Raw genomic sequence first — 23,096 nt, forward strand, 5'->3', positions numbered from 1 at the left:
TTTGTGAGAAGCTTATACCCAAACCTGCCCCAAATGGGACAAAAATTTTCCCACGGCATGTTGATGCTGCTCCATGATAGCATGCCAAGTTTCATGAATTTCAGACGAGTTTCGGATTTACTAGAATTTAAAAACCAGGTATCTCAATGTTTGCGACCGAGTGACGGTGGCAGGGTGTTTGAAATTCATTCCCGTTTCTTGCATGGGACCTAAGCATGCAACGAAGGACACATATTTGATTTTTCAACCAGTTTATATGCACTGGAGCATGTGCATGTGGTTCAAATTTGAATTATGCGCATAAAATGCCTGGGAAACCCAGTTAATGTATAAAAATGTCCAAACGAACCCCGAAAAATTCCAAAATTGAACACAACACTCCTATTGTTCTATGTTGACACTCGAATTTTTTTGAAAGCAATAAGAGGCAATGGATATTGTTTCGTCCCCAAAGGTGGCACGTTCCCTACCGAAACCATCACGCTTGTTGTGAGAAGCTCTGGTTTGCGAGAATCTTATACCCAAACCTGCCACAAATGGGACAAAAATTTTACCACGGCATGTTGATGCCGCTCCATGATAGCATGCCAAGTTTCATGAATTTCAGATGAGTTTTGGATTTACTAGAATTTAAAAACCAGGTATCTCAATGTTTGCGGTCGAGTGACGGTGGCAGGGTTTGTGACATTCATTCCCATTTCTTGCATGGGACCTGAGCATGCAACCAAGGACACATATTTGATTTTCAACCCGTTTATATGCACTGGAGCATGTGCATGTAGTTCAAATTTGAATTATGCACCTGAAATGCCTACAAAACCAAGTTAATGTATAAAAACGTCCAAACGAACCCTGAATAATTCCAAATTTTTTGACGACACACCTATAGTTGCATGTTCACCGCAGATAATAGTTCTAATAATTCAAACACCATCCTTTGTCGCTGTAACCCCATTACATAATTCAAATCAAGACAAAAAAAATCAAGTAGATCGCACACAGTTTATTATCACCAATCGTGTGAGATGCAGCACAAAATATCTTGGAGCACCGTCGGTGTATAGTACGCCTATGGCTTATGCGAGAAGGTGCGTCGGCTACGGTCCACAGCCGGCGTGTCAAGCACTCTAGCTCACTCCCCAAATATCATTTCACTGTTCATTCGTCGCCGGTGAAAGATGGGGACATGGACCCACGTCGTGGGGGCAACTTCGGCGGCCCACTCCGGCGAGAGCACGGCCGCAGCCGCCAGGAGTGTGCTTGCAAGCTTCGTGAGGGCGACTGCAATCTGCGTCCGGGCGGCCAAGGCAGCCCAAACGGCCGCTGTTGCTTCTCAGGCGACGGCAGCAGCATCTGCCTCGGGGATAGCAACTGGCAAGAGCGGCACAGTAGCTGTCCGTTTCGCAGCGGTGGCCTTAGCCCTGATGGAGGCCGCCCACCACCATGTCGAGGCCATCCACGCCCAGCTCGTGGCGCTCACCGCACAAATCGAAGGAAGCTTCTCCGACAACGGTCGGCAACCCACGGCCGAAGAGTTGGCAATCGCTGAGAGAGTTCGAGCAGCCATCCGTTCCTGCGCGGCATACCTTGCCGTGACGGAGCCCGCCAAAGCCCAGATCGCGGCCGCCCACGCCCTGCTCGTGGCGGCCTATTCCAAAGAGATGGCAGACGCGGATGGCGAGATGCTTGCCGAGTATGGTGCGATTGATGCCATGGAGCCCCTTCCCCAGGAGACCGTCGGGCGCGAGCTGGACATGGAGGCGGCGGTGGAGATCGACGAGCACCAGCCGTAGTAGTACTCTTTGTTTTGTTTAATTAAGACCGCCGGTCTTTAATTAGTTAGAGTAATGTTTACGTCAGCTAGCTCTATTTAATTACTGAACTTGCTCGATTAAGAAGTGTGGGTGTGTTGTAGTCTCCTTTGTGTACCCAAATTATGCAATGACGTGGATGACCACTGTACCCATGGAAATTCGAACCAAAATTTTTGACGTTCAAACTCATCACACACGGGTTAAGCTATCTGAATCGTTTGTGATGTTCACATATCGTACACGGTTCTGAATAAGGGACCGTGTCTGATGACACTTTGCGCGCCAGTTTTTTGGCTGAAGCGATTCCAAATTTTCGGCTTCCGCGGAAATATCTACCTCCCCGCCTCCTTCCCCTTACCAAAAGCCACATTTCCCCCCTTTCCGCCTTCCTTTCCAAGTTGAAATCTTCACTCCTTGCTTGCAGCGCCGCCTCCTCGCCGGCGACCCTCCTTCACGCTGATCGGCCTCGCCTATCCAGGCAGGTAATCCACACCCGACCCCCATCCTCCTCCCCCTTCCACATCCCACATGCCCCGACCGCCGGCGCGAGCGTGACACCTTCCACCCAAATCACCGACCCATCCACCAAATAAGTGCCGGCCTAAGACATGGTGCACGTAGTATAGCCAGGATCTCAAGGACCATTTGGCAGCGGAGAAGCAAATCGCGGCCGCACGCACGGATGAGGTCGCGATGGCTGCCATTCACCGACCCCAGATCTTGGAGGAGCACCTCGCCATCGAGGCCACCGTTGACGCCTCGCGCGCTGACGCCGCGACGCAGTTGGCTGCTTTAAATGACAGTTCGTGGCGTTTTCTCGAGTCCATCATTTGCTAGCTACTTCCTTTCCTTAACAAATTCTAGTGAATTGTGCTATCTACTTTTACCATGCAATCTTCTGCTATAGTGTATATGTTCTATATGCCGTGCAATATGGTGTTCAGTTAACTGCTTGGTTCAGTTCTGCAAATGTGATGTTCAATTCTTTAGGGTGCAATATTGTGCAATGTGGTGCTCAGTTAACGTTCGGTTCATTTGTTGTGGTGTTTAGTTAACTGCTTGGTTCAATTCTGCAATGCGATGTTCAATTGTTGTAGCTGTATTCTGTTATTGTATACCATGTGAGAAATAAATCGAATTTGGCTGTACTAAATACATGAGAAACAAATACAATTGCTATATTTCCAAGTTGTTAAGCATGCTTGGTTTGGTTAACTATCTGATCTTCTATTAGGAGTATATTATATTGTGCAATGTGGTGCTCAGTTAATATTTGGTTCATTTGTTGTAGTGTTTAGCTAACTGCTTGGTTCAATTCTACACTGCGATGTCCAATTGTCGTGGGTAGAATTTTGTATTGTTGTGCATGTGAGGAATAAATATGAATTTGGCTGCACTTAATACATGAGAAACATATACAATTGCTATATTTCCTAGTTCTTAATAATGCTTGGTTTGGATAAATGGGTTTTCCATGTGGCTTAAATTAATCTGATGAATCTACAATGTGCTTATTTTTCATCAACATATTTTACTGATAGCATGCGAACCCTTACTTAACCTGATGACTAACTACCTTATATGTGTTGCAGGGAAACAATGGGAAGCACTGAGGTTTACAATCGAGGTTAGCATGTGCATGGTCCGTTTTCTAATAGCACATTATTTTGCAATTGCATGAACCATTCTAATATTTAGGTTTTTAACAATTTGGTCTTGCACATGTAGGTCCTGCTGTCAGAGGTTTTGACCCACTGTTCGACCCTTTTTGCATATGGGGAAATGAGTTGTCCATGAATATCAGTCGAGTCGAGAAACTCAGAAAGATTGTTAGGATAAAGAAATTAGCGACAAAAAACAACAAGATCTTTGTCTGCACAATGAAGAAGACATCAATTCACTACATGATGGTACTAACTATTATACCTTGTCTTTTTTATTCCTTTGCCCCATTTCCAATATAGAAAAGATATTTATGCACATCCTTGTTTTCAGGCCTTTCCAAAGCAGTTCACTGATGATTACCTCTCAAACCACCTGTATGGTCAGGAGGCGAGGAAGGTATTCATACAACACCCACGGTTCAATATTGAAGTGTTCCTGAAGAGGACGAAGGATGGACGGTCAATCATCCACAGGCACTGGCCTAAAGTTACAAAGACCTTCAACATCAATGAAGGCTCAATATTCGCCTTCTGCTTCAGCAGTGTTCCAGATGAGATACATCTGTCTATGTACCGTCTATGATGCTAATTTCGAAAGGTTATAGATGTTGCATGTGAAACTTGGTCCTGGTGTAGTTGTGTAATGGGGTAGCTGAGTGCTGAAGCTATATGATGTTGTACTCTGATGTATTTCAATTATGAAAATGAAATATATTATGTGCTTAATATGAAATGTCAATTAGATTACTAGATGGATTATGAATAATCAAATTGGTTTTTTTATTGCACACTGTTATTGAGAAAACACCGTGTGTGATGCATTCAATAATGCACATAGTTTCTAGGAATAAACCGTGTTAGATTAATGAACAATCACACACGATATCCTCTTGGAAACTGTTTGCGTTAGGCCACCTGGCGCAAACGTTTACCACATAAAAACTGTTTGTGATGGATTCAATAACGCAAACGATAAAATTATTAATATCGTGTGCAATGGCAACGCTATCCCAAACGATTTAACGGGACAAATTGTGTGTGATGTACCTGTGAAGGAAACATTTTTCTTGGAGCGACTGTGTCGGATGTACATACGAACGGAAACGTTTAGCGGGGACTGAATGTGTGGGATGTACTTGCGACCGGAAACAATTTTGCCGTATAATTGTATTTTTTAGCTCTACTGTACGTATTTCCGTATTTGAGCGCTCGTCGGACGCACACGACCTCATTTTGCCGAGCGTGTGTGCCAGGAGGGCATATCCCCGACGGTTTCTGGGTCGTGTGGGAAGGACCCCCCTATCACCCACACTCACTTGGTGACGGTTCCGAAGGCCGTCGCGGAAAGGGGTTAAAAACCGTTTGTTCAGGAGCTCGTTGTACTAGTGATAACTTCTCTTGAGAGCTCATGATTGGGGCATGAATATAACATTGACTTAAGCCTCCCCCAAGCTTGAGCGATAATTTCTCCTTCACGAGGCCAAAAATTATATATATAATTCCGATCACAATGAACCAGATGCATAGGATAAAACTTCTGATGAAATTCCAATTTCAATCGGTTGTAGTTCCATGATCCAATATCATCACATAGCCTATATCATGTCAATGCCTTTCCCTTCAAAGATAAAGGGAATACCTTCTTCTTGACAACATCCTCGGGCATACCTGCAAGCTTAAATAATCCACAAACTTCATCCACATAGATTAGGTGCATATCGGGATGTAATGTTCCATCTCCTGCATAAGGATTAGCTAGCAGCTTCTCTATCATACCCGAAGGAATTTTATAATAAATATTTTCAGTAGGTGCAGTAGGTTGAGGAGAAACTCTTTGCTCTTCCGATCGGGGTGAAGATACCCAGAACAAGCCCCTCAAAGGATTATTTTCCATAGTAACAAGTGACAGTAAATTTCAGCACACTATATAAATGTTTCCTTACCAAATTCCACTTACCAAAGGCGCTTCACTCCCCGGCAACGGCACCAGAAAAGAGTCTTAATGACCCACAAGTATAGGGGATCTATCGTAGTCCTTTCGATAAGTAAGAGTGTCGAACCCAACGAGGAGCAAAAGGAAATGACAAGCCGTTTTCAGCAAGTTATTCTCTGCAAGCACTGAAATTATCGGTAACATATAGTTGTGTGATAAGATAATTCGTAACGGGTAACAAGTAACAAAAGTAAACAAGGTGCAGCAAGGTGGCCCAATCCTTTTTGTAGCAAAGGACAAGCCTGGACAAACTCTTATATAAAGCAAAGCGCTCCCGAGGACACATGGGAATTGTTGTCAAGTTAGTTTTCATCATGCTCATATGATTCGCGTTCGTTACTTTGATAATTTAATATGTGGGTGGACCGGTGCTTGGGTGCTGCCCTTCCTTGGACAAGCCTCCCACTTATGATTAACCCTCTCGCAAGCATCCGCAACTACGAAAGAAGAACTAAGATAAATCTAACCATAGCATGAAACATATGGATCCAAATCAGCCCCTTACGAAGCAACGCATAAACTAGGGTTTAAGCTTCTGTCACTCTAGCAACCCATCATCTACTTATTACTTCCCAATGCCTTCCCCTAGGCACAAACAATGGTGAAGTTGTCGGGGAACGTAGTAATAATTAAAAAAATTCCTACGTGTCACCAAGATCAATCTAGGAGATACTAGCAACGAGAGAGAGGGAGTGCATCTTCATACCCTTGAAGATCGCTAAGCGGAAGCGTTACAAGAACGCGGGTGATGGAGTCGTACTCGCGGCGATTCAAATCGCGGAGCTCGTGGTTCTCCGGCAGGGCTTCGCCAAGCACTATGGAGGAGGAGGATGTGTAGGAGGGGGGAAGGGCTGCGCCAGGGGAAGGCTGCGGCTGTCCTCCCACCCCCCCCTCTATTTATAGGGTGAAGGGGAGAGGGGGCCGGCCCCCCTAGATGCATATAGAAGGGGGCGGCGGCCAGGATGGGGGACTTGCCCCCCAAGCAGGTGGGGGGCGCCCCACCCCGTAGGGTTTCCAACCCTAGGCGCCTTAGGCCCTTGGGGGGCGCACCAGCCCACTAAGAGGCCGGCCCCCACCCATATTCATCCCACTAGGCCCTCCGGGGCAGGTGGCCCCACCCGGTGGACCTCGGAACCCTTTCGGTGGTCCCCTACAATACCAATGACCCCCGAAACTCTTCCGGCGGCTGAAACTGGACTTCCCATATATAAATCTTTACCTCCGGACCATTCCGGAACTCCTCGTGACATCTGGGACTCAGAACAACCTTCGGTAACCACATACAATTTCCCGTTACAACTCTAGCGTCACCGAACCTTAAGTGTGTAGATCCTACGGGTTCGGGAACCATGCAGACATGACCGAGATACCTCTCCGACCAATAACTAATAGCGGGATCTGGATACCCATATTGGATCCCACATGTTCCACGTTGATCTCATCGGATGAACCACGATGTCGGGGATTCAATCAATCCCGTATATAATTCCCTTTGTCCATCGGTATGTTACTTGCCCGAGATTCGATCGTCGGTATCCCCATACCTTGTTCAATCCGGCAAGTCTCTTTACTCGTTCCGTAACACATGATCACGTGGCTAACTCCTTAGTCACATTGATCTCATTATGATGATGCATTACCGAGTGGGCCCAGAGATACCTCTACGTCATAGGACTGACAAATCCCAGTCTCGATTCGTACCAACCCAACAGACACTTTCGGAGATACCTGTAGTGCACCTTTATAGTCACCCAGTTACGTTGTGACGTTTGATACACCCAAAGCATTCCTACGGCATCCGGGAGTTGCACAATCTCATGTTCTAAGGAAATGATACTTGACATTATAAAAGCTCTAGCAAACGAACTACACGATCTTGTGCTATGCTTAGGATTGGGTCTTGTCCACCACATCATTCTCCTAATGATGTGAGCCCGTTATCAACGACATCCAATGTCCATGGTCAGGAAACCATAACCATCTATTGATCAACGAGCTAGTCAACTAGAGGCTCACTATGGACATGTTGTGATCAATGTATTCACACATGTATTACGGTTTCCGGTTAATACAATTATAGCATGAACAATAGACAATTATCATGAACAAGGAAATATAATAATAACCATTTTATTATTGCCTCTAGGGCTTATTTCCAACAGAAGTGTCATGTAGTCGACGTTCACATAACACCACTAGAGGAAAGACGACATACATCTCATCAAAATATCGAATGAATACCAAATTCACATGATTACTTATAACAAGACTTCTCCCATGTCCTCAGGAACAAACGTAACTACTCACAAAGCATATTCATGTTCATAATCAGAGGAGTATTAATTATCATTAAGGATATGAACATATGATCTTCCACCGAATAAACCAACTAGCATCAACTACAAGGAGTAATCAACACTACTAGCAACCCACAGGTACCAATCTGAGGTTTTGAGACAAAGATCGGATACAAGAGATGAACTAGGGTTTGAGAGGAGATGGTGCTGGTGAAGATGTTGATGGAGATTGACCCCCTCTCGATGGGAGGATTGTTGGTGATGACGATGGGGTAGATTTCCCCCTCCCGGAGGGAAGTTTCCCCGGCATAACAGCTCCGCCAGAGCCCTAGATTGGTTCTGCCCAAGTTCCGCCTCGAGACGGCGGCGCTTCGTCCCAAAAGGTTCCTTCTGATTTTTTCAGGTCAAAACACACCATATAACAGAAGATGGGCGTCGGGGGCCTGCCAGGTGGCCCACAATGACGGGGGGCGCGCCCTGCACCCTTGTGGATGGCAGGTGGCCCCCCACTGGTACTTTCTTCGCCCAATATTTTTTATATATTTCAAAAATATTCTCCGTGAAGTTTCAGGACTTTTGAAGTTGTGCAGAATATGTCTCTAATATTTGCTCCTTTTCCAGTCCAGAATTCCAGTTGCTAGCATTTTCCCTCTTCATGTAAACCTTATAAAATAAGAGAGAAAAGACATAACTATTGTGATATAATGTGTAATAACAGCCCATAATGCAATAAATATCGATATAAAAGCATGATGCAAAATGGACGTATCAGTATACACATTTAACATTTTTCAAATACATTTTAACATTTTTTATACACATTTAACATTTTTCAAATACAAATTTAATAATTTTTATACATGGTCAACATTTTTACTATACACATTTAACATTTTTGAAATAAAAGTTTAAAACTTTTTGAATACGTGGTCAACATTTTTTTATACACATTTAGTATTTTTCAAATACAAGTTTAACATTTTTTAATACATCGTCATTTTTTTTCTATACACATTTAACATTTTTCAAATCAAGTTTACTTGTTTTTATACCTGGTCAATATTTTTTCTATACATATTTAACATTGTTCAAATACATTTTATATATTTTTTCATACATGGTCAACATTTTTATTATACACATTTAACATTTTTAAAATACAAGTTTTCCCATGTTTAACATGGTAAACTTTTTTTTGTACACATTTCACATTTTTCAAATACAAATTTACCTTTTTTCTGAATAAATGGTCACATTTTTTCTATACATATTTAACATTTTTTAATAGATGGTCAACATATTTAATTTGCACATTTAACATTTTTTTAGTTTTTTATTAACATTTTTCAAATACTTGCTTAACATTTTTTTTAAAGATTGATTATCATTTTTAAAATACGTGATCAACTTTTTTAAAACATTCTATATTTTTTTGCGGGGAATATTTTATACATTTTTTATATACATGGTCAACACTTTTTTATACACTTTTAACATTTTTCAAAATCTGACCTAAAATATATTTTTGTAATATATGTTTATAATTTTCGACAGCGTAAACAAATTTTCAAAAAAGAAATAAAAAAATGAAACAAAAAACGTGAGAGAGAAAAAACAAGGATGTGCCCTCCAGCGCACCAGGGCTAGCTCATCTGGAGATGTCGGGTCAGTTTGGATAGTGTCCTCGCTAGTTTGCCTGGGCAAAGCAGCTGCCTGGTAGCGGCCTGGAGATCTCGACGAAATTGCCTGGCCAGGCTAGCCTGGGCCTATAGCGTTTGGATTCAATCCTGGCCTGCAGTTGGGTCCTCAGTTTTAAAAAACTATTCAAGCAGTGGGCCATATTACTTTTGTTTCTTGATTAGGCGCGAGGCAGCTGCCAGGCGTGGAAATATGGACGCCTGGACGAGGCTGAGCATGTTGCGTGGGCTAAGTACTATTTATCATATTATTTTACTAGCAAAAGTGTCCGTGCGTTGCAACAGGAGAAATAAATTATCACCCTTAGCGTCTCATCCCTGTTATCACTTATTTTCCACGATGTCCACTACACGCGAACGTTCCACCTAAACTTGGAACCAATAAAGAATTGCATCGTCTACATGTACAAACCAGCGAACGATTGTGTTTGAGATCCCGGCCACATCTGCACAATCTAATGCTTGCGCCTTGTATTTGTGTATCCAGATTTTACATCGTAGTAGTTCAGTACCAGTCCGTAAAGGACACAAACAAACATCAAATTCAACTTTAGTTTAGTACAAATGCCCGTGCGTTGCAATGGGCGTGGCAACTCGCAAAACCTTATCCATGTGACCTTATGCACCATAGTTTAACATTTTTTCCAGAGCCTGAAGTTTGCACGTTAAAAAGCCCTCTTAGCGTTCTTTTTCTGTTGGAAGATTAGTTCAATTATAGTATAATTTTTGCTCCTGCCACAATCGGTCTCATTGGTTAAATTTATGATCAAAGTTGAACCTCGGAAAGCGCAGGCGCACTATATTTTGAAACGGAGGTAACAATATCCTGATACTACAGATATGCTGACAGCAGAGTACCAAGTGGAACCAAACTTGTAGGCAAGTAAACCTGACACCATACCAATCTGTAAATAAGAAGCAAAAGGCAAGTAAAACATAGCTCACACAAAGGACCAAGAATTAGTGGCATAAATTACCAAAAGCAACCGACTGTCCTATAGTTGAAATCAAATTCTAAAGTGGAGGCTCAATATGGTAGAGACCCGGCATCTTTTTATTTTAAAACTTGTAGCCCCAGGAATTACTCAGGGACTTTGTACACTGCAACAATTTAGTGTTTGCTTGTACACCACCGAGGACATATAATTGTTAGCTAAAGTTCTCTCAACAACCTCCATCTGTAAATTCAGTAAATTTGTACTGAATTGACAAGGATCAATATGTAGCTGAGCACCCTCTCATATTGATCGTTGTCTACCTATACACGGGGCAAATTAGTTATCAAGTTCCAGATTCAACAGAGATGAATATATGTACCACAAACAATAGGGATTGCTCTTGATGGACACGATGATCCATAGCATATTGCACAAACTGCTAAGTTCCCTCATATAGTTTGTGAATCAATTTTTATTTTTTACTTTTTTTTGAAAAACATGAATATTTATTTGTTTTTAAAAGTGAATGTTTTATTAAAACTCGAATGTTTTTTAGGGAGAACATTATTTGAACATTTTTTAAATATTGTGAATACTTTTTATTTTTGTGAACATTTGGAAATGCATTTTTTTCATAAAAATTGGATCTTTAAGGAAATTTTGACCAGTTTTTAAAAAGTGTGAATATATATAAAACTATGTACATTTTTTTTTACTATTTTTACTATGGATTTTTATCAATAGAGTTTGTTGCTTGGTTGGGAAGATTCTTTTTATTTTTTTAATTATTTAGGCTTAGCCAATAAAAAGCACTTCACGTACACACTTCACTTACAGATAAAACACACACTCTCTTTTTCTATATATAAAAAAAGACACGCAAACTCATCTCCCTTCCCCCGTTTTCCATTCGCAAGTGTCCCCCTGCTAGAGACCAATTCTCTAGATTTCTTTCCGTAATTGCTATTATATTCGCACACCCTATACTAATAATCATCCCCCACCAATTTACCTTGAAGCGATTGTAGGTCCCCTGCAATATCTGCAGCTTGGAAGATGGCACGAACCGCTGGATCTCTGCTAGAAGCGTCGGAAACATGTCACGAGCCACCGGCGAAGGCTTCTTTAGCATGGAGGTCGCTCCGGATGATCCTGAAACCCAAAATTTCAACGAATAATAACATGAGATCCAGGCACGTCTGGGAACAATTACAGCACCAATTCAGACAGAACACTCACTAACCTTGCATCTGATGGAGGCTGGGACACTTGAAGCTGACGACATACTCTGGGAGGATCCTCATGTTCATGTCCTTGCCCCAAACAACATACCACTGTGGGTTCTGCATGTTGTCGGCGGCACTGTCGTAATTGTCACTGTTGGGGTGGAGCTTAGAGGACCTGGCTGGGATGGCCTCTGGCCAGCCCATCAGAACACGGCACAGCACGATATGCGCCTCGCCGTTCTCATCTGCATTTGCTAGCATTGCGCTGCATAAAAATGATTTCATACTCGTTAGTTCCTTTATGCACTGCTTCACAGAACATTCAGAACATATTTCATCACCCGGACTCTAGGTAGCAGGAAACATGATTTAGTTTTGCTCGTATTCGTCCCTTCCACAAACCATTACCCAGTCAAATTACTGCATTCATAGATAAACTAATACTGTCGTTCATGCAAACTTGTTTCCCCCTAATTTTTGAGCTAGGAGTATGAATCAAGATATAGAAACCAAAGGCTAAAATAACATGGAATCAATTATATTATGGGACGGAGGGATAATATGAATGCAATTTGGAACAGATCCTGAATTGGTAACTGTGTCTGATAAATTATCCTACAGCTATATGCCTATATTCATGCTTGCCATCGATCAAAACCACAAATTCAGAACTCTGACCTGACCTGGCATAAGGAGACTGAAGCAGCGAGACGTGGACGTCGTCGCCGTGCGCGCGATGGCCAAGGACCCGGCTGTTCGTCCTGCCGAACCCGTGCTCCACCGCCGCGGCCACGTCCGCCAACGGAGCGCCATACCACGCGAACTTGGCATTGCTCCCGTCAGCGCCGCGCGCAGCGGCTAGGAGTTGGCCCTGCATTTGGAACGCCCTGGACCGGGGACCCTGCACGACCTTGTGCACCGCCGTGATCGCCACGCCGCCGCCCACCCGGGGGCTATCCCGCTGAGGAAGAGCTTCTTGACAAGTAACAACCTGGTAGAACTTGTCCGTCTCCTCCAGCCTCACCGCCCTGCTGACCCTGCCGGGCTCCACCGTGTCGCTGCTCTCGTCGGACCTCTCATTCACCCCGGACGAGGCCCCGTACTCCAGCTCAGGCTCGCCCCTCTTCCTCTTCCTCCCGCTCTCTGGCACAGGGAAGAAGCAGATTAAAAAAAATGAAATTCTCTATTGTTATAGCCCTCAAAAAGCAAAAATAAGCAAATTAATTTTCTGAGCACAAACACACCGAGATAAGATAAGCTAAATGAGGCATCATGCCTTATTTTTCTGAATACAAACACACTGACATAAGAGAATCTAAATGAGGCATCATAACTTAATTTTCTGAATACAAACACACTGACATAAGAGAATTTAAATGAGGCATCATGCCATCAGGAACCGAGCGATGGAAACTTTCAGGCAAGGATTAGAAACATGGTTGATTCTGAGAAAAAATGTAGGAGATGACACCTCCTTTTCAAGAGAAAAAAATGTGAGAGATGATGATTCCTGATCTCACTGAGTTTGTGCAAGCTATACAAAAAAATCCACAAAAAACTTGTAGTTAAGTAGTTGCAGTGCAACCTTCATGCCTTATTTTTCTGAATACAGACACACTAACATAAGAGAATCTAAATGAGGCATCATACCTTAATTTTCTGAATACAAACACACTGACATAAGAGAATCTAAATGAGGCATCATGCCATCAGGAGCCGAGCGATGGAAACTTTCAGGTAAGGATTAGAAACATGGTTGATTCTGAGAAAAAAATTTAGGAGATGACACCTTCCTTTGAAGATAAAAAATGTGAGAGATGATGATTCCTGATCTCACTGAGTTTGTGCAAGCTGTACAGAAAAATTCCACATAAAACTTGTAGTCAAGTAGTTGCAGTGCAGCCTTCAATGTTTGGACGGCAGCTAGAATATTAAATGAGAAGACAATGATCTTTTTTGATTATTTGTCACAGTACTGCAGCTAATCACCCTAGAAGGTCTTTTTGTAGTAGGTTAAAGAAAATTCAGGTTGACGCTGAAACATCCACAATAAGAACCTCACTTTCGGAATATGCTTTTGGACAAAGAGCACAAGACCAGCTTGCCAATGTTGAATTTGTCAATTTCCTAGCTTATAGCAGCAGGGACTTCATCAGATTAAAGTAAAACAACTTCGGCTTCTACCTGTTTGATCAACCAGAGTAAATCATGTCACTATCAGGATCAGATTTCATGACTTTACGCGAACCGCTTTACGCCAACCGCAAATCACATGGTAGATCAGACAATCACCTAGCATGTTGTAGGCATACATAAGAAAATATGCTCAAGGGATTAAATCAAATGAGAGAGTGAAAGAGGCAAATCAGGAGAGAGAGGGAGGAGATAGCAGCCTGTACAGAATGCATGGATGTAGCCTTGCCATGGCAGCCTACACATCAGGCCTGCTGCACGGAGAGTGCTTGAGAGAGGCAGAAGATCGGGCTGGATTGAGGACTCCACCGTGTCGCTGCTCTCGTCGGACCTCTCATCCACCCCGGACGACGCCCCGTCCTCCAGCTCAGGCTCGCCCCTCTTCCTCTTCCTCCCGCTCTCTGGCACAGGGAAGAAGCAGGCCCCGCGGTCATCAATCCAGCCCATGGCGACCTCCTCGGTGGTGCCAGCGTCGAACAGGAACTCCCTGCCGCCATACACGGCCCTGCGACCACCCTCCCGTCCAGGGACGCCCGGCGCAGAGGCACAGCCCACGCGCCGCCCTCGAAGCAGAGGAACCTGACCAGAGCGCCGCTCCGCCGTTCCGCCAGCCCCGGAGGAGCGGGGGCGGACCAGCGCTCCCAACGCCGCCGAAAGCCACGGTGGGCCGCGGGCGTGAGATGCGGCGGATCCTGCCGATCTCGTCCGGATTGGGCGAGGGTGGAGAGAGGACGGGCACCGGAGGCGGAGAGAGGCGGATGTGGGCGCGGCGGTGGTGCAGAGGAACCCGCGTCTTCTCGTGCGCGGCAGCGATATAACAACGGGTGAGTCTCGGTTGCATACGAAACGTTTTTTTTTCACTTACGGTCAGGCTTCGGTGGACTGCGGGTTTATTTCCATAAAAGCCACGGGTTTTTCTGCAAAACACCGCGATTGCCCATACAAATTGTAAAAGCGTATTATGATATGAGAAGAAAGCGTATTGTGACTGTAAACCCCACAAAGTCAATTCATGCTTTATTATTATAGGAAGAGATTTAACAGGCCAGGCTAATCATGTTGTTGGAAAGGGCCAGGCCAGGCAATCAGTTTTGCTTTAATGCCACCAACCAAACAATTCCCAGGCAGACTCCGGGCACATGCCAGGCCAGGCGTGTTGTAGTGTGGACATGATCCAAACTGACCGTCCTGACGCAAGGGCTTCCCTAGGTCTCAGGCCAGCGCGGGAGCTATATCTCGCTGGCAACAAGATATTAGCTCGTACCGTGTCTGGTGTGAGTCTAGCGGGCTGGCCCAACACTATAGCTTCCGTAGTGATTTTGAAAGATTCTATGGACAGGTTTTAGAAGCTTCATGTGGTCCTTCTTTTTCGTTGTTTATATGTGTTTTTTATCAATTGTCGCCATTTTTGTTTTTGTTTTATTCATTTTTATTTTTAAAATACATGTCGACTTTTTAATACACGATGTACAATTTTTGCATACCTGTAGAACAATTTATGTTGAAAATACATGTTTGAACAATTTATATTGAAATACATGTTTGAACAATCTTTTAATACATGTTAAACATTTTTTAATGGTAGTACAATTTTTTTTCCTAAAATCACTTGAATATTCTTTTACATTGTAAAAATGTCACAAACATATTTTTTAAATGCGTGAATATTTTTTGAACATGCCACAAGCATTTTTAGAAAGTGTACAAAACATTGTTTTTAATTATGCAAACATTTTTTTACAATGTATAAACATTTTCTCGAAATATCTTCAACATTTCTTCTAAATTCCTGATATTTTTAAAATGTCATGAACATTTTTTTGAATGGTATAAACATTATTTTAATAGTTCACTAACAATTTTTAACAATGCGTTAACATTTTATAAATGTGCAATGAATTTTTTGAGAGACACACAAGACAGGGGCTCACCTGAGTCAGACCCACCCTCTACCGGAAGTGGATTTTGAATCACCACGCGATTCTAGACATGTGAGATTGCCACCATCGGTGATGCCACATCCGTTACCATCATCGTGTGGATTAGGGCCATCGGCGCCGTGATCCTCGGTTGAGAGAGGCACTGTTAATTCTACCAGTTTTGCTATTTCTCAGGCACCTGAAATTTTATGTTGCATCCGTCACTTTTTTCTTCTTCCTTCCATTCTTCCTTCCTCCTTCTGCCCAACCTTGCCGGAGAAGAACAAGCCCACTATCTAGCTTAGGGGAAGCCATGGCCTCACTATCTATGTAAGGAAAAAGTCACAACCCCATTATATATCTTACTGGTGGGGCGGGGGTGAAGGGGATTGCCAAAGTTTCACCGGTGGTGCGGGGCTTAGAGGGATGGTCGGGGAGGTGGCCAGTAACAGCGGTGGGGGAAGGTTGAGGGGAGGGCTGGGCGGCGAGGTGGTTCGCGGCAATACCCGTCGACCTCAGGGTGGTGGAGACAGGCGGATGGGGTAGGCTGCGAGGGATGAGGAACTGCCGTGTGGGAGGAAGAAGATGAACATGTCGCGGCATGATTGAGGCAGTTGGATATTGATCCGATGGTCATGAAAGAAAGTAATTGATGGAAACGGTTTTCTTTCAGACACCTATTAAATAGACGATCCCTAATTCTACTCCCCACGGAAAAAGCGATCTTCTCGGAGCATCTCCAACAAGTGTAAGATAGGTGTTAATAAATTTGTTACCTAGGACATATGAAGGATGTGGCGTTAAATAACGAGGAGAGAGAACAAAGTTGTACTCCCTTTGTCTGGGTGTATTATTAGACCCGTTCTTATTTTGGGCTAAAGTTTGACAATAGATTTAACGAATAAAATGTAAACTATATGTCACAAAAATTAGACTGCGTGAAACCTCTTTTGTAGCACATGCTTTATATTTTTCGAGATTCCCTCATGAAGTTTTTGGGAAGGAATTTGTGCACGTGTTTCAGCTTCCAAGGAGCAGATTCCGTTTACCAGAGAAGAGTGCAAGCAGCACATACTTTCACACATACTGTATCTGTATGTACTTGCAAGGTGAGCAAAATCATTTCGTTTACAACCTGTAGAACAGAGCACACTCCACCACGTGACATATGTGGTAAACAATTCAAACTAATAAAAAAAATAGAACCGAGCACACTCGAAAGGCAACAAATACCGGCAAATAAATTTTATTAGGTATACGCCAAAATACGCATGGCTGATGGCCCTACTGGCAACGCTCACTCAACTTGGATGTGACATGATCCGTACATAGTAGTATCACGCACCATACACGTACGACAGCTCGTAACAATCTTTCTTCCTTTTTGCTTTCGACGAAGGTAAATAAACTATCATATGTTGTCTGGGTTCCGTTCCCTGTCTGGGCGTGGCCTCCTCACCATCTCAGCTTCCCCGGGAAGTACTGGGAAAATTCAGAGAGGAAGCATCGCGTCAGATATTTTGCCTATCGCAGTACTCTCAAGAGAGATGTCAGTGAGTGCAGCCGAAACAAAATCACCATTACCTTGTCGATGAGCGACATGTAGTAGGGCTTCACTTCCTCGACGTCGATCCTGATGCTGCTCTTGCTGTATAGGTCATACTTGCTGCAAGAACGATGAACAAAGGAGCGAGCTCAGCTCCTGCATTTCTCCTTCCTGTCCTTTAAATATACTCCACTTTGTTTCTGTATATCGGCTTACTTGAAGACGTGCAGCCATTTGAGGTTCTCCTTGTCCTCCTCGTTCATCAGGTGCGTGTAGGCTCCATGCTTGTGCAGGGCTGGATCGCATGTACCAAAGGTTTGCATGGTTTCAGCTACCTCAATTACTTGAAAGTAAAAACTTGTATCTTTGCAGGTATTGGAAAGAAAGGAATCGAAGCCATTGCGGCGCGCGCTTACGGTAGAAGGAGTGGTATCTGATGATGAACAGCCCTGCAGAAGGAAGGGTGGTCTTGTTCTCCTTGGCAACCTGAAGACGGGCATCGCAAAAACATTTCAAGAACTTCATCGTTTGGCGATGAACCAGGGCGCCACGGCGAAGGCGAGGAACGAGGGGGAGCGTACCAGGTACATGTAGTCGTCATGGCCCCATGACATGAGCACCTTGTCCAGCCCGCACCCCTCGGAGTAGGCCCCGAACTTGGTGTTGAACTCTGGGTTGTGGTAGTCAGGGTTCTCCTTGAAGTACTGCACGCATCGCAGAGACAGAGACAGAGACAGAGTTAGAGAGCAAAGCAAAGCTTCAGCCTTCGATCGGCTCATAGGCGTCCAAGTGCTTACCTTGGAGTGGACGTTGCATTCGTCGAACGCGCAGCCGACGGGGAAGGTGTCACCTGAAGAAAGATGCCAGGAAGCTCGTCAGAGATTCAGAGCTGAATTTGGGACAGGCTCTGGAGAGGCTTGATCTGCAGGGGTTTTGCCGATTGATTACCTACGACTGCCCACTGAGGAAGCTCCCCGAAGCTGGGATGCAGCAGCACCTTGCCCAGATCTGCACACCGTGGCAGCTCACACATGAGAAAAAGGAACAGTATGCGGGGCCGGCCTGCCCGTCGGTGGCTGTTCGAGGTGAGCCAAAAGAGGACTACATTCTATTGGTTATCCCCGGGAAAAAAAAGCCAGGAGAGTAATGACCTTGTCTAATATGGGACTATGGAACCTTGTAACACACTATTCTCTCTTTCGCTTATTGCAATCCTAGCTAGTTAGACCCTAGGTAGTTAAGATTGTAAAAAGAAATGGATTCAAGATTCTGAAAGAATCTGTGGAGGGATCTGATTCTCAAGATTCTGGGAGAATCAGCAAAAGAGTTGAGCCATAATGGACGAGATAAATCTTTTGCCTCTGTTTTAGAAAAAAAAAGGCTACACATGTAAAAGTTAGTTAGTTACCATGGATGAGGCCAGTGAGGTGGAGCCAGTCCTCGTCGGGGTAGTCCTTGCGGATGGCCTCGGCGGTTTGGAGGAGGTGCTCGATCTGCGGCATGTCCAGGTCGGGGTCACTGTCGTCGATGAACTCGTTGAGCAGCTCGATGCACTCCCAGATGCTCATCTCCGTCTTGTCCAGCCGCCCGTATGCGTCCCGCATCCGCTGCACAAACTCGTACGTCTGGTTGATGTGGTTCACGCTGTAGAACTCCTCCACCGTCTTCTTCCGCTCCGACTCCGCGTCGTAGTCCCTGGAGGCATGTATCAGTTTCCACTTCAGTATTGTTCGTTGGTGGTACGTACCACTTCTATATCTAGATGTAAGACGTTTTGGCAGTTTAATTGAACCGTCAAAACGTCTTATATTTAGGAACAGGGGTTGTAGTACTTATCAATTTGATACGCGGAAAGGTTTGATAAGCATGTGGCACGGAGTGCATGTGGGGACAATGCCCTGCCGTGCGAGCTCTGCTTATCGCGGAAAGAGAAAAAGGGAAGACTTTGAAAGCTGAGATCCAGAAAATGTTTCTGATGGACATTTTTAGTCAATTTCCTAGCATATCCAGTGGGAGTTTCTTGCCGAGTTTTTTTTCTTTTTGCGAAAATGATAAGATTCTTGCCCAGCTTAACTTCTGCCACTCCAATTTTAGCCAATTTCCCTAGCAGGAGGACAGCTTGTTATTGGTTTCAGCTCCTTCTAGGAGGCTCTTCCCAATACCGTTATGCATAACATTCTTGTCTATCTTAGGGGGGCGAGGGGGCGGGGGCGAGGGGGGTGAAGGGGAAGCAACAACCTTCCTTGTCTATCTTAGGGATGCAGAGGGTGCATGGGGAAGAAGGAACCTCCTTGTCTATCTATCTTAGGGGTGCTGCGGGGGTGCAGGTTCATCCGAAAATCTCACGTGGTTCGCCTGTTTAGAGGGATGCTCGGGGGCGAAGGCAAGCATGATGGCGGGGGAGGTTGAGGGGAGGAAAATCTCACTTGAATTGATGATTTTTTTTTTCAATCCAAGAACCATGGGAGCTCGAGGAAAGAAACCCCATGAGAACTCACCTGAAGGTGTGGCCGAAGGCGTTGGAGTCCGGCACGGTGAAGCCGCCGTCGAGCACGAGCTCCGCCGGGTCGCCGGCGACCTTCCTCTCCGCCGCCGCATCTGCAACCGGCCAACAGAAATCCGAACCAAATATCAGCATCGCGCCTATCGCACGGGCAAGGGAATTATTAAAGAAGCACGCAAATGATATGAGTAAGAGGAGTCTCACCAAACTGAGGCTGCTCGATGATGATGGTCATCTTGAACGGAGAAACGATTGCCGATCGGAGCTCGCGGCAGCGAAGCAGGGTCTGAGAAGACGGTAATGGGGTATTGCTCGGCTCTGCTCTGCAGGAGGCAAATCGCGAGCGGTATTTATAGGAGGGCCGAGGGGGGAGGGGCCCAGGCGTCAGCGAGTGGTGGTTGGGGTGAGGGAGATGGCAACGGAGGCCGAGGGGGATGGAGGAGCCGAAGAGTAAAACGTGACGGCGTGTTGATGGCGCTACCCTGCGGATTTTGGATTTATTAAAGGGGTCGGTGACTCAGCCATGGCGTGGAGCTACGCCTGTGGATGACAGCAACAGCTCATGCCGTCTGTTTTCTGCCTTTTTGCTAGGGCCTATTTTCATTTCCTTCCTCATCCGGTTTTCGTTCTGTTATTAACATCTTTTATTACACCCTATATTTTTTTTACGGAGGTAGTGTTTTTGTGCAAGAGGTATTAAACTGGCAGCTTATGGCCTCTTCCTCTGGCGAGAACGAAAAATAAGAAAAAGAAAAACTTAAGGCCACTTTAATTCAATCGGTTTTATCGGAAAACAGAGGGTTGAGATCTTATGAATTTTTTATATGTGAATTGTTTGATTCATATGACAAAATACTGGATGATTTTTCTAAATAAAGTTTTGAAACTAGAAGGGCAAGAACTAATGCTTATGCGTACGCTTAAAGAAAGGCTCATTCACTCCAACCTATTGGAGACAGTCCTTTGTTTTTGTTATGGTGCATCCACATATATTTTGGTACAAATTAATCATGTACTATTCCATGAAATTGCAGCCATGTGCCCCCCCCCCCCATAGTTTTGAAACTCTACAAATGAAGGAAGTCTTTATCTTTATGTTTTACATTTTGGTTGGCCATAAAAAGATGAGTAATGTTGCAGTGACAGAACAAACATGTTTTTATGGATTCAAAATGTCTGGCATTAGGTGCCATTTTCTCAATGAAAGATTAAGGAGGAAGGAGGGTCCCACCCACGTGAAATTCGGGGGCGGGGGGGGGGGGGGGAGGTTATTAGTATCGGGGGTTCCATATTACCTTAGTTAGTATCCATCCGTGCGTTTAGGATTCCCCTTCGCCACCCCCTCCTCGAGAAACGTGCGGCGGGACTTTACCAGAGGCAAGAGCGGCGGTGGTCTCACTCAGAGACCACTTCTCGCCGTACTTCGCTATCTTCTCGTCGAGGCGGCGGAGACGACACTTGCTTGTCTCGGCCGTGGTCATCGACCGGTCGATGATCCAGACCGTTGCGAGCTCCCGGTCCTTGAGGATTTGCCTTGGCGGGACATCTGAGTCCGTGAACTCCTCCAGGCTCACAGCATTCCACCATTGGTGCTCCCTATCTGCACTCTCCTCCGCCGTCAAGGCGCTTTGAGATTTTGGATTTATTAAGTGGGTCAGTGACTCGGCCATGGCGTGGGGCTATACCTGTGGATGATAGAAAGAACTCATGTCGTGTGTTCTCTTCGGTTTTCATAGGGTCTATTTTCATTTCCTTTCTTATCCAGACTTTGCTTTGTTGTTAGTAATATCTTATGCGAGAGGTATTAAACTGGCAGCTTATGGCCTCTTCTTCTGCCGAGAACAAAAAAGAAGAAAAAGAAAAACTTAAGTCCACTTTAATTCAATTAATTTTATTAGAAAATAGAGGGTTGAGATCTTATGATTATTTTTTTCTATCTGAGTTGCTTGATTCATATGACAAAATACTAGATGATTTTCCTAAATAACATTTTGTAATTGGAAGGGCAAGAACTACTACCTACGTCCTGGTTTATTAGTCCCCTTCGTATTCAGTGTCATACTTTGACCATGATTTTAACTAATAAAATATAGGTTATACATAACAAAAATAACATCATCTGAAACTATGTTCAAATACAAATCAAACAATATAATTTTTGATGACATGCATTAGTATTTTCTTAGTTAAATCTATGGTCAAACATTGACACAAAATACGAAGAGGACCAATAAAACAAGACGGAGGTAGTAATGCTTATGCGTACACTTAAAGAAAGTGCTCATTCACTCCAACCTATTGGAGACAATCTTTTGTATTTGCCATGGTGCATTCACATATATTTTGTACAAATTAAATTATGTACTATTCAAATGGGCATGATATTGCAACCATGTGTTTCCCCCCTCAATTTTGAAACTCTACGAATGAAGTATTTTTCTTTGTGTTTTACATTTTGGTTGGGCATAAAAAGTCGAGTAATGCTATAGTGACGGACATACAGTTTTTTACGGATTCAAAATGACTGCCATTAGGTGTCATTCTCTCAATGGAGATTAAGGAGGAAGGAGGGGCCCACCCACGTGAAATTCGGGGGGGGGGGGGGGAGGTTATTAGTATGGGTAAAACCTCCATTAGTATCCATCCGTGTTTAGGATTCCTCCCTCGCCCCACCCCCACCCCCAATTCTGAAATATAAAAGGTGTATACATTTGTACAAATGTCAATCTTTTAAATCTTTGGTTTGGTTTAAGTATCAACATCTAGAATACAAAATCCACATCATTAGATTGCATGAAATATATTTTTATATTTTATTAATTTAGTATTTAAGATATTCCTAGTTTGTCCTATAAACTTATCAAATTTCATAAAGATTGACTTCGTTAAAAAAAGTTATATGCCTAATATTTTGGAATGGAGAGAGTATATGTTTTTAACTCATTTAGTTGTGTGGATTTTCCCGAAATCTCAGCCACAAAAGTGACATGTTACATTACAATTGTAGCCATTAGCAAATGTGCAATTCTTTCCCCTTGCAAAAAAAGTGCAATTCTGTTAGTCCTAGGTTGCATGGAGAACAAAGTGGATACGACGATGATAGTTATATGTTCATTCAAACACTATGGAAATCTGTTATAATTAAGAAAGGATTAAGCTACTTGGAAATAGAGAGCACTACGTTTGCATTGTAGGGACGGTATGACAAATCTATCAAAACTTAAAGCAAACAAAAAGAAAAGGCACAAATCATGGGACCCTTGGCCCAAAGCTTTATATTTTAGTATGCTCTATGTCTGTATTAAT

General features: G+C 43.9%; 3 protein-coding genes across 4 annotated transcripts; all 3 read right to left on the bottom strand.

Annotated features, from left to right (window-relative positions):
* Positions 1–9,751: 9,751 nt before the first annotated feature.
* On the bottom strand, positions 9,752–12,900 carry LOC123171177 (probable inactive poly [ADP-ribose] polymerase SRO3). The gene is made up of 5 exons (XM_044588793.1): positions 12,874–12,900; positions 12,313–12,770; positions 11,647–11,894; positions 11,416–11,555; positions 9,752–10,370 (listed from the first exon to the last, which is right to left on the bottom strand). Exons 1-5 carry the CDS (start codon positions 12,898–12,900, stop codon positions 10,263–10,265), a joined length of 981 nt encoding a protein of 326 aa, XP_044444728.1. The 3' UTR covers positions 9,752–10,262.
* LOC123171178 (uncharacterized) lies at positions 12,680–16,344 on the bottom strand. Its single transcript, XM_044588794.1, has 3 exons — positions 16,146–16,344; positions 14,029–14,652; positions 12,680–13,921 (listed from the first exon to the last, which is right to left on the bottom strand). The coding sequence occupies exons 1-3, from the start codon at positions 16,342–16,344 to the stop codon at positions 13,860–13,862; spliced, it is 885 nt and encodes a 294-aa protein (XP_044444729.1). The 3' UTR covers positions 12,680–13,859.
* A 627-nt stretch (positions 16,345–16,971) lies between these two features.
* Positions 16,972–21,460, bottom strand: LOC123165782 (probable inositol oxygenase). Of its 2 annotated transcripts, none has more exons than XM_044583514.1 (10): positions 21,163–21,460; positions 19,786–19,885; positions 18,696–18,982; positions 18,236–18,295; positions 18,085–18,137; positions 17,869–17,991; positions 17,704–17,773; positions 17,504–17,582; positions 17,326–17,407; positions 16,972–17,223 (listed from the first exon to the last, which is right to left on the bottom strand). In XM_044583514.1, the coding sequence occupies exons 1-10, from the start codon at positions 21,458–21,460 to the stop codon at positions 17,197–17,199; spliced, it is 1,179 nt and encodes a 392-aa protein (XP_044439449.1). In that variant the 3' UTR covers positions 16,972–17,196. The 2 variants fall into 2 exon arrangements, with proteins under 2 accessions (XP_044439449.1, XP_044439450.1); XM_044583515.1 differs by lacking the exon at positions 21,163–21,460 and adding an exon at positions 19,995–20,229.
* Between the last annotated feature and the right edge of the window lie 1,636 nt (positions 21,461–23,096).

The sequence above is a fragment of the Triticum aestivum genome, chromosome 7D, assembly GCF_018294505.1.
Source record: "Triticum aestivum cultivar Chinese Spring chromosome 7D, IWGSC CS RefSeq v2.1, whole genome shotgun sequence".
Classification (NCBI taxonomy): Eukaryota; Viridiplantae; Streptophyta; class Magnoliopsida; order Poales; family Poaceae; genus Triticum; species Triticum aestivum.

Excerpts from the sequence above, each read along its gene's own strand:
- LOC123171177 (XM_044588793.1), bottom strand. The coding sequence starts at position 12,900 with ATGCCTCATTTAGCTTATCTTATCTCG. Across the intron at positions 12,771-12,873 it reads ATTTAGCTTATCTTATCTCG|AGCGGGAGGAAGAGGAAGAG; the intron begins GTGTGTTTGTGC and ends CCTGTGCCAGAG. Across the intron at positions 11,556-11,646 it reads CAGCCTCCATCAGATGCAAG|GATCATCCGGAGCGACCTCC; the intron begins GTTAGTGAGTGT and ends TTTGGGTTTCAG.
- LOC123171178 (XM_044588794.1), bottom strand. The coding sequence starts at position 16,344 with ATGCCGCGACATGTTCATCTTCTTCCTCCCACACGGCAGTTCCTCATC. Across the intron at positions 14,653-16,145 it reads CTCTAAGCCCCGCACCACCG|ACTCACCCGTTGTTATATCG; the intron begins GTGAAACTTTGG and ends TATGCAACCGAG. Across the intron at positions 13,922-14,028 it reads AGGCTACATCCATGCATTCT|GTGATTGTCTGATCTACCAT; the intron begins GTACAGGCTGCT and ends ACAACATGCTAG.
- LOC123165782 (XM_044583514.1), bottom strand. The coding sequence starts at position 21,460 with ATGGCCGAGTCACTGACCCACTTAATAAATCCAAAATCTCAAAGCGCC. Across the intron at positions 17,408-17,503 it reads AAATGGCTGCACGTCTTCAA|CAAGTATGACCTATACAGCA; the intron begins GTAAGCCGATAT and ends TCGTTCTTGCAG. Across the intron at positions 17,224-17,325 it reads ACATGTCGCTCATCGACAAG|TACTTCCCGGGGAAGCTGAG; the intron begins GTAATGGTGATT and ends GAATTTTCCCAG.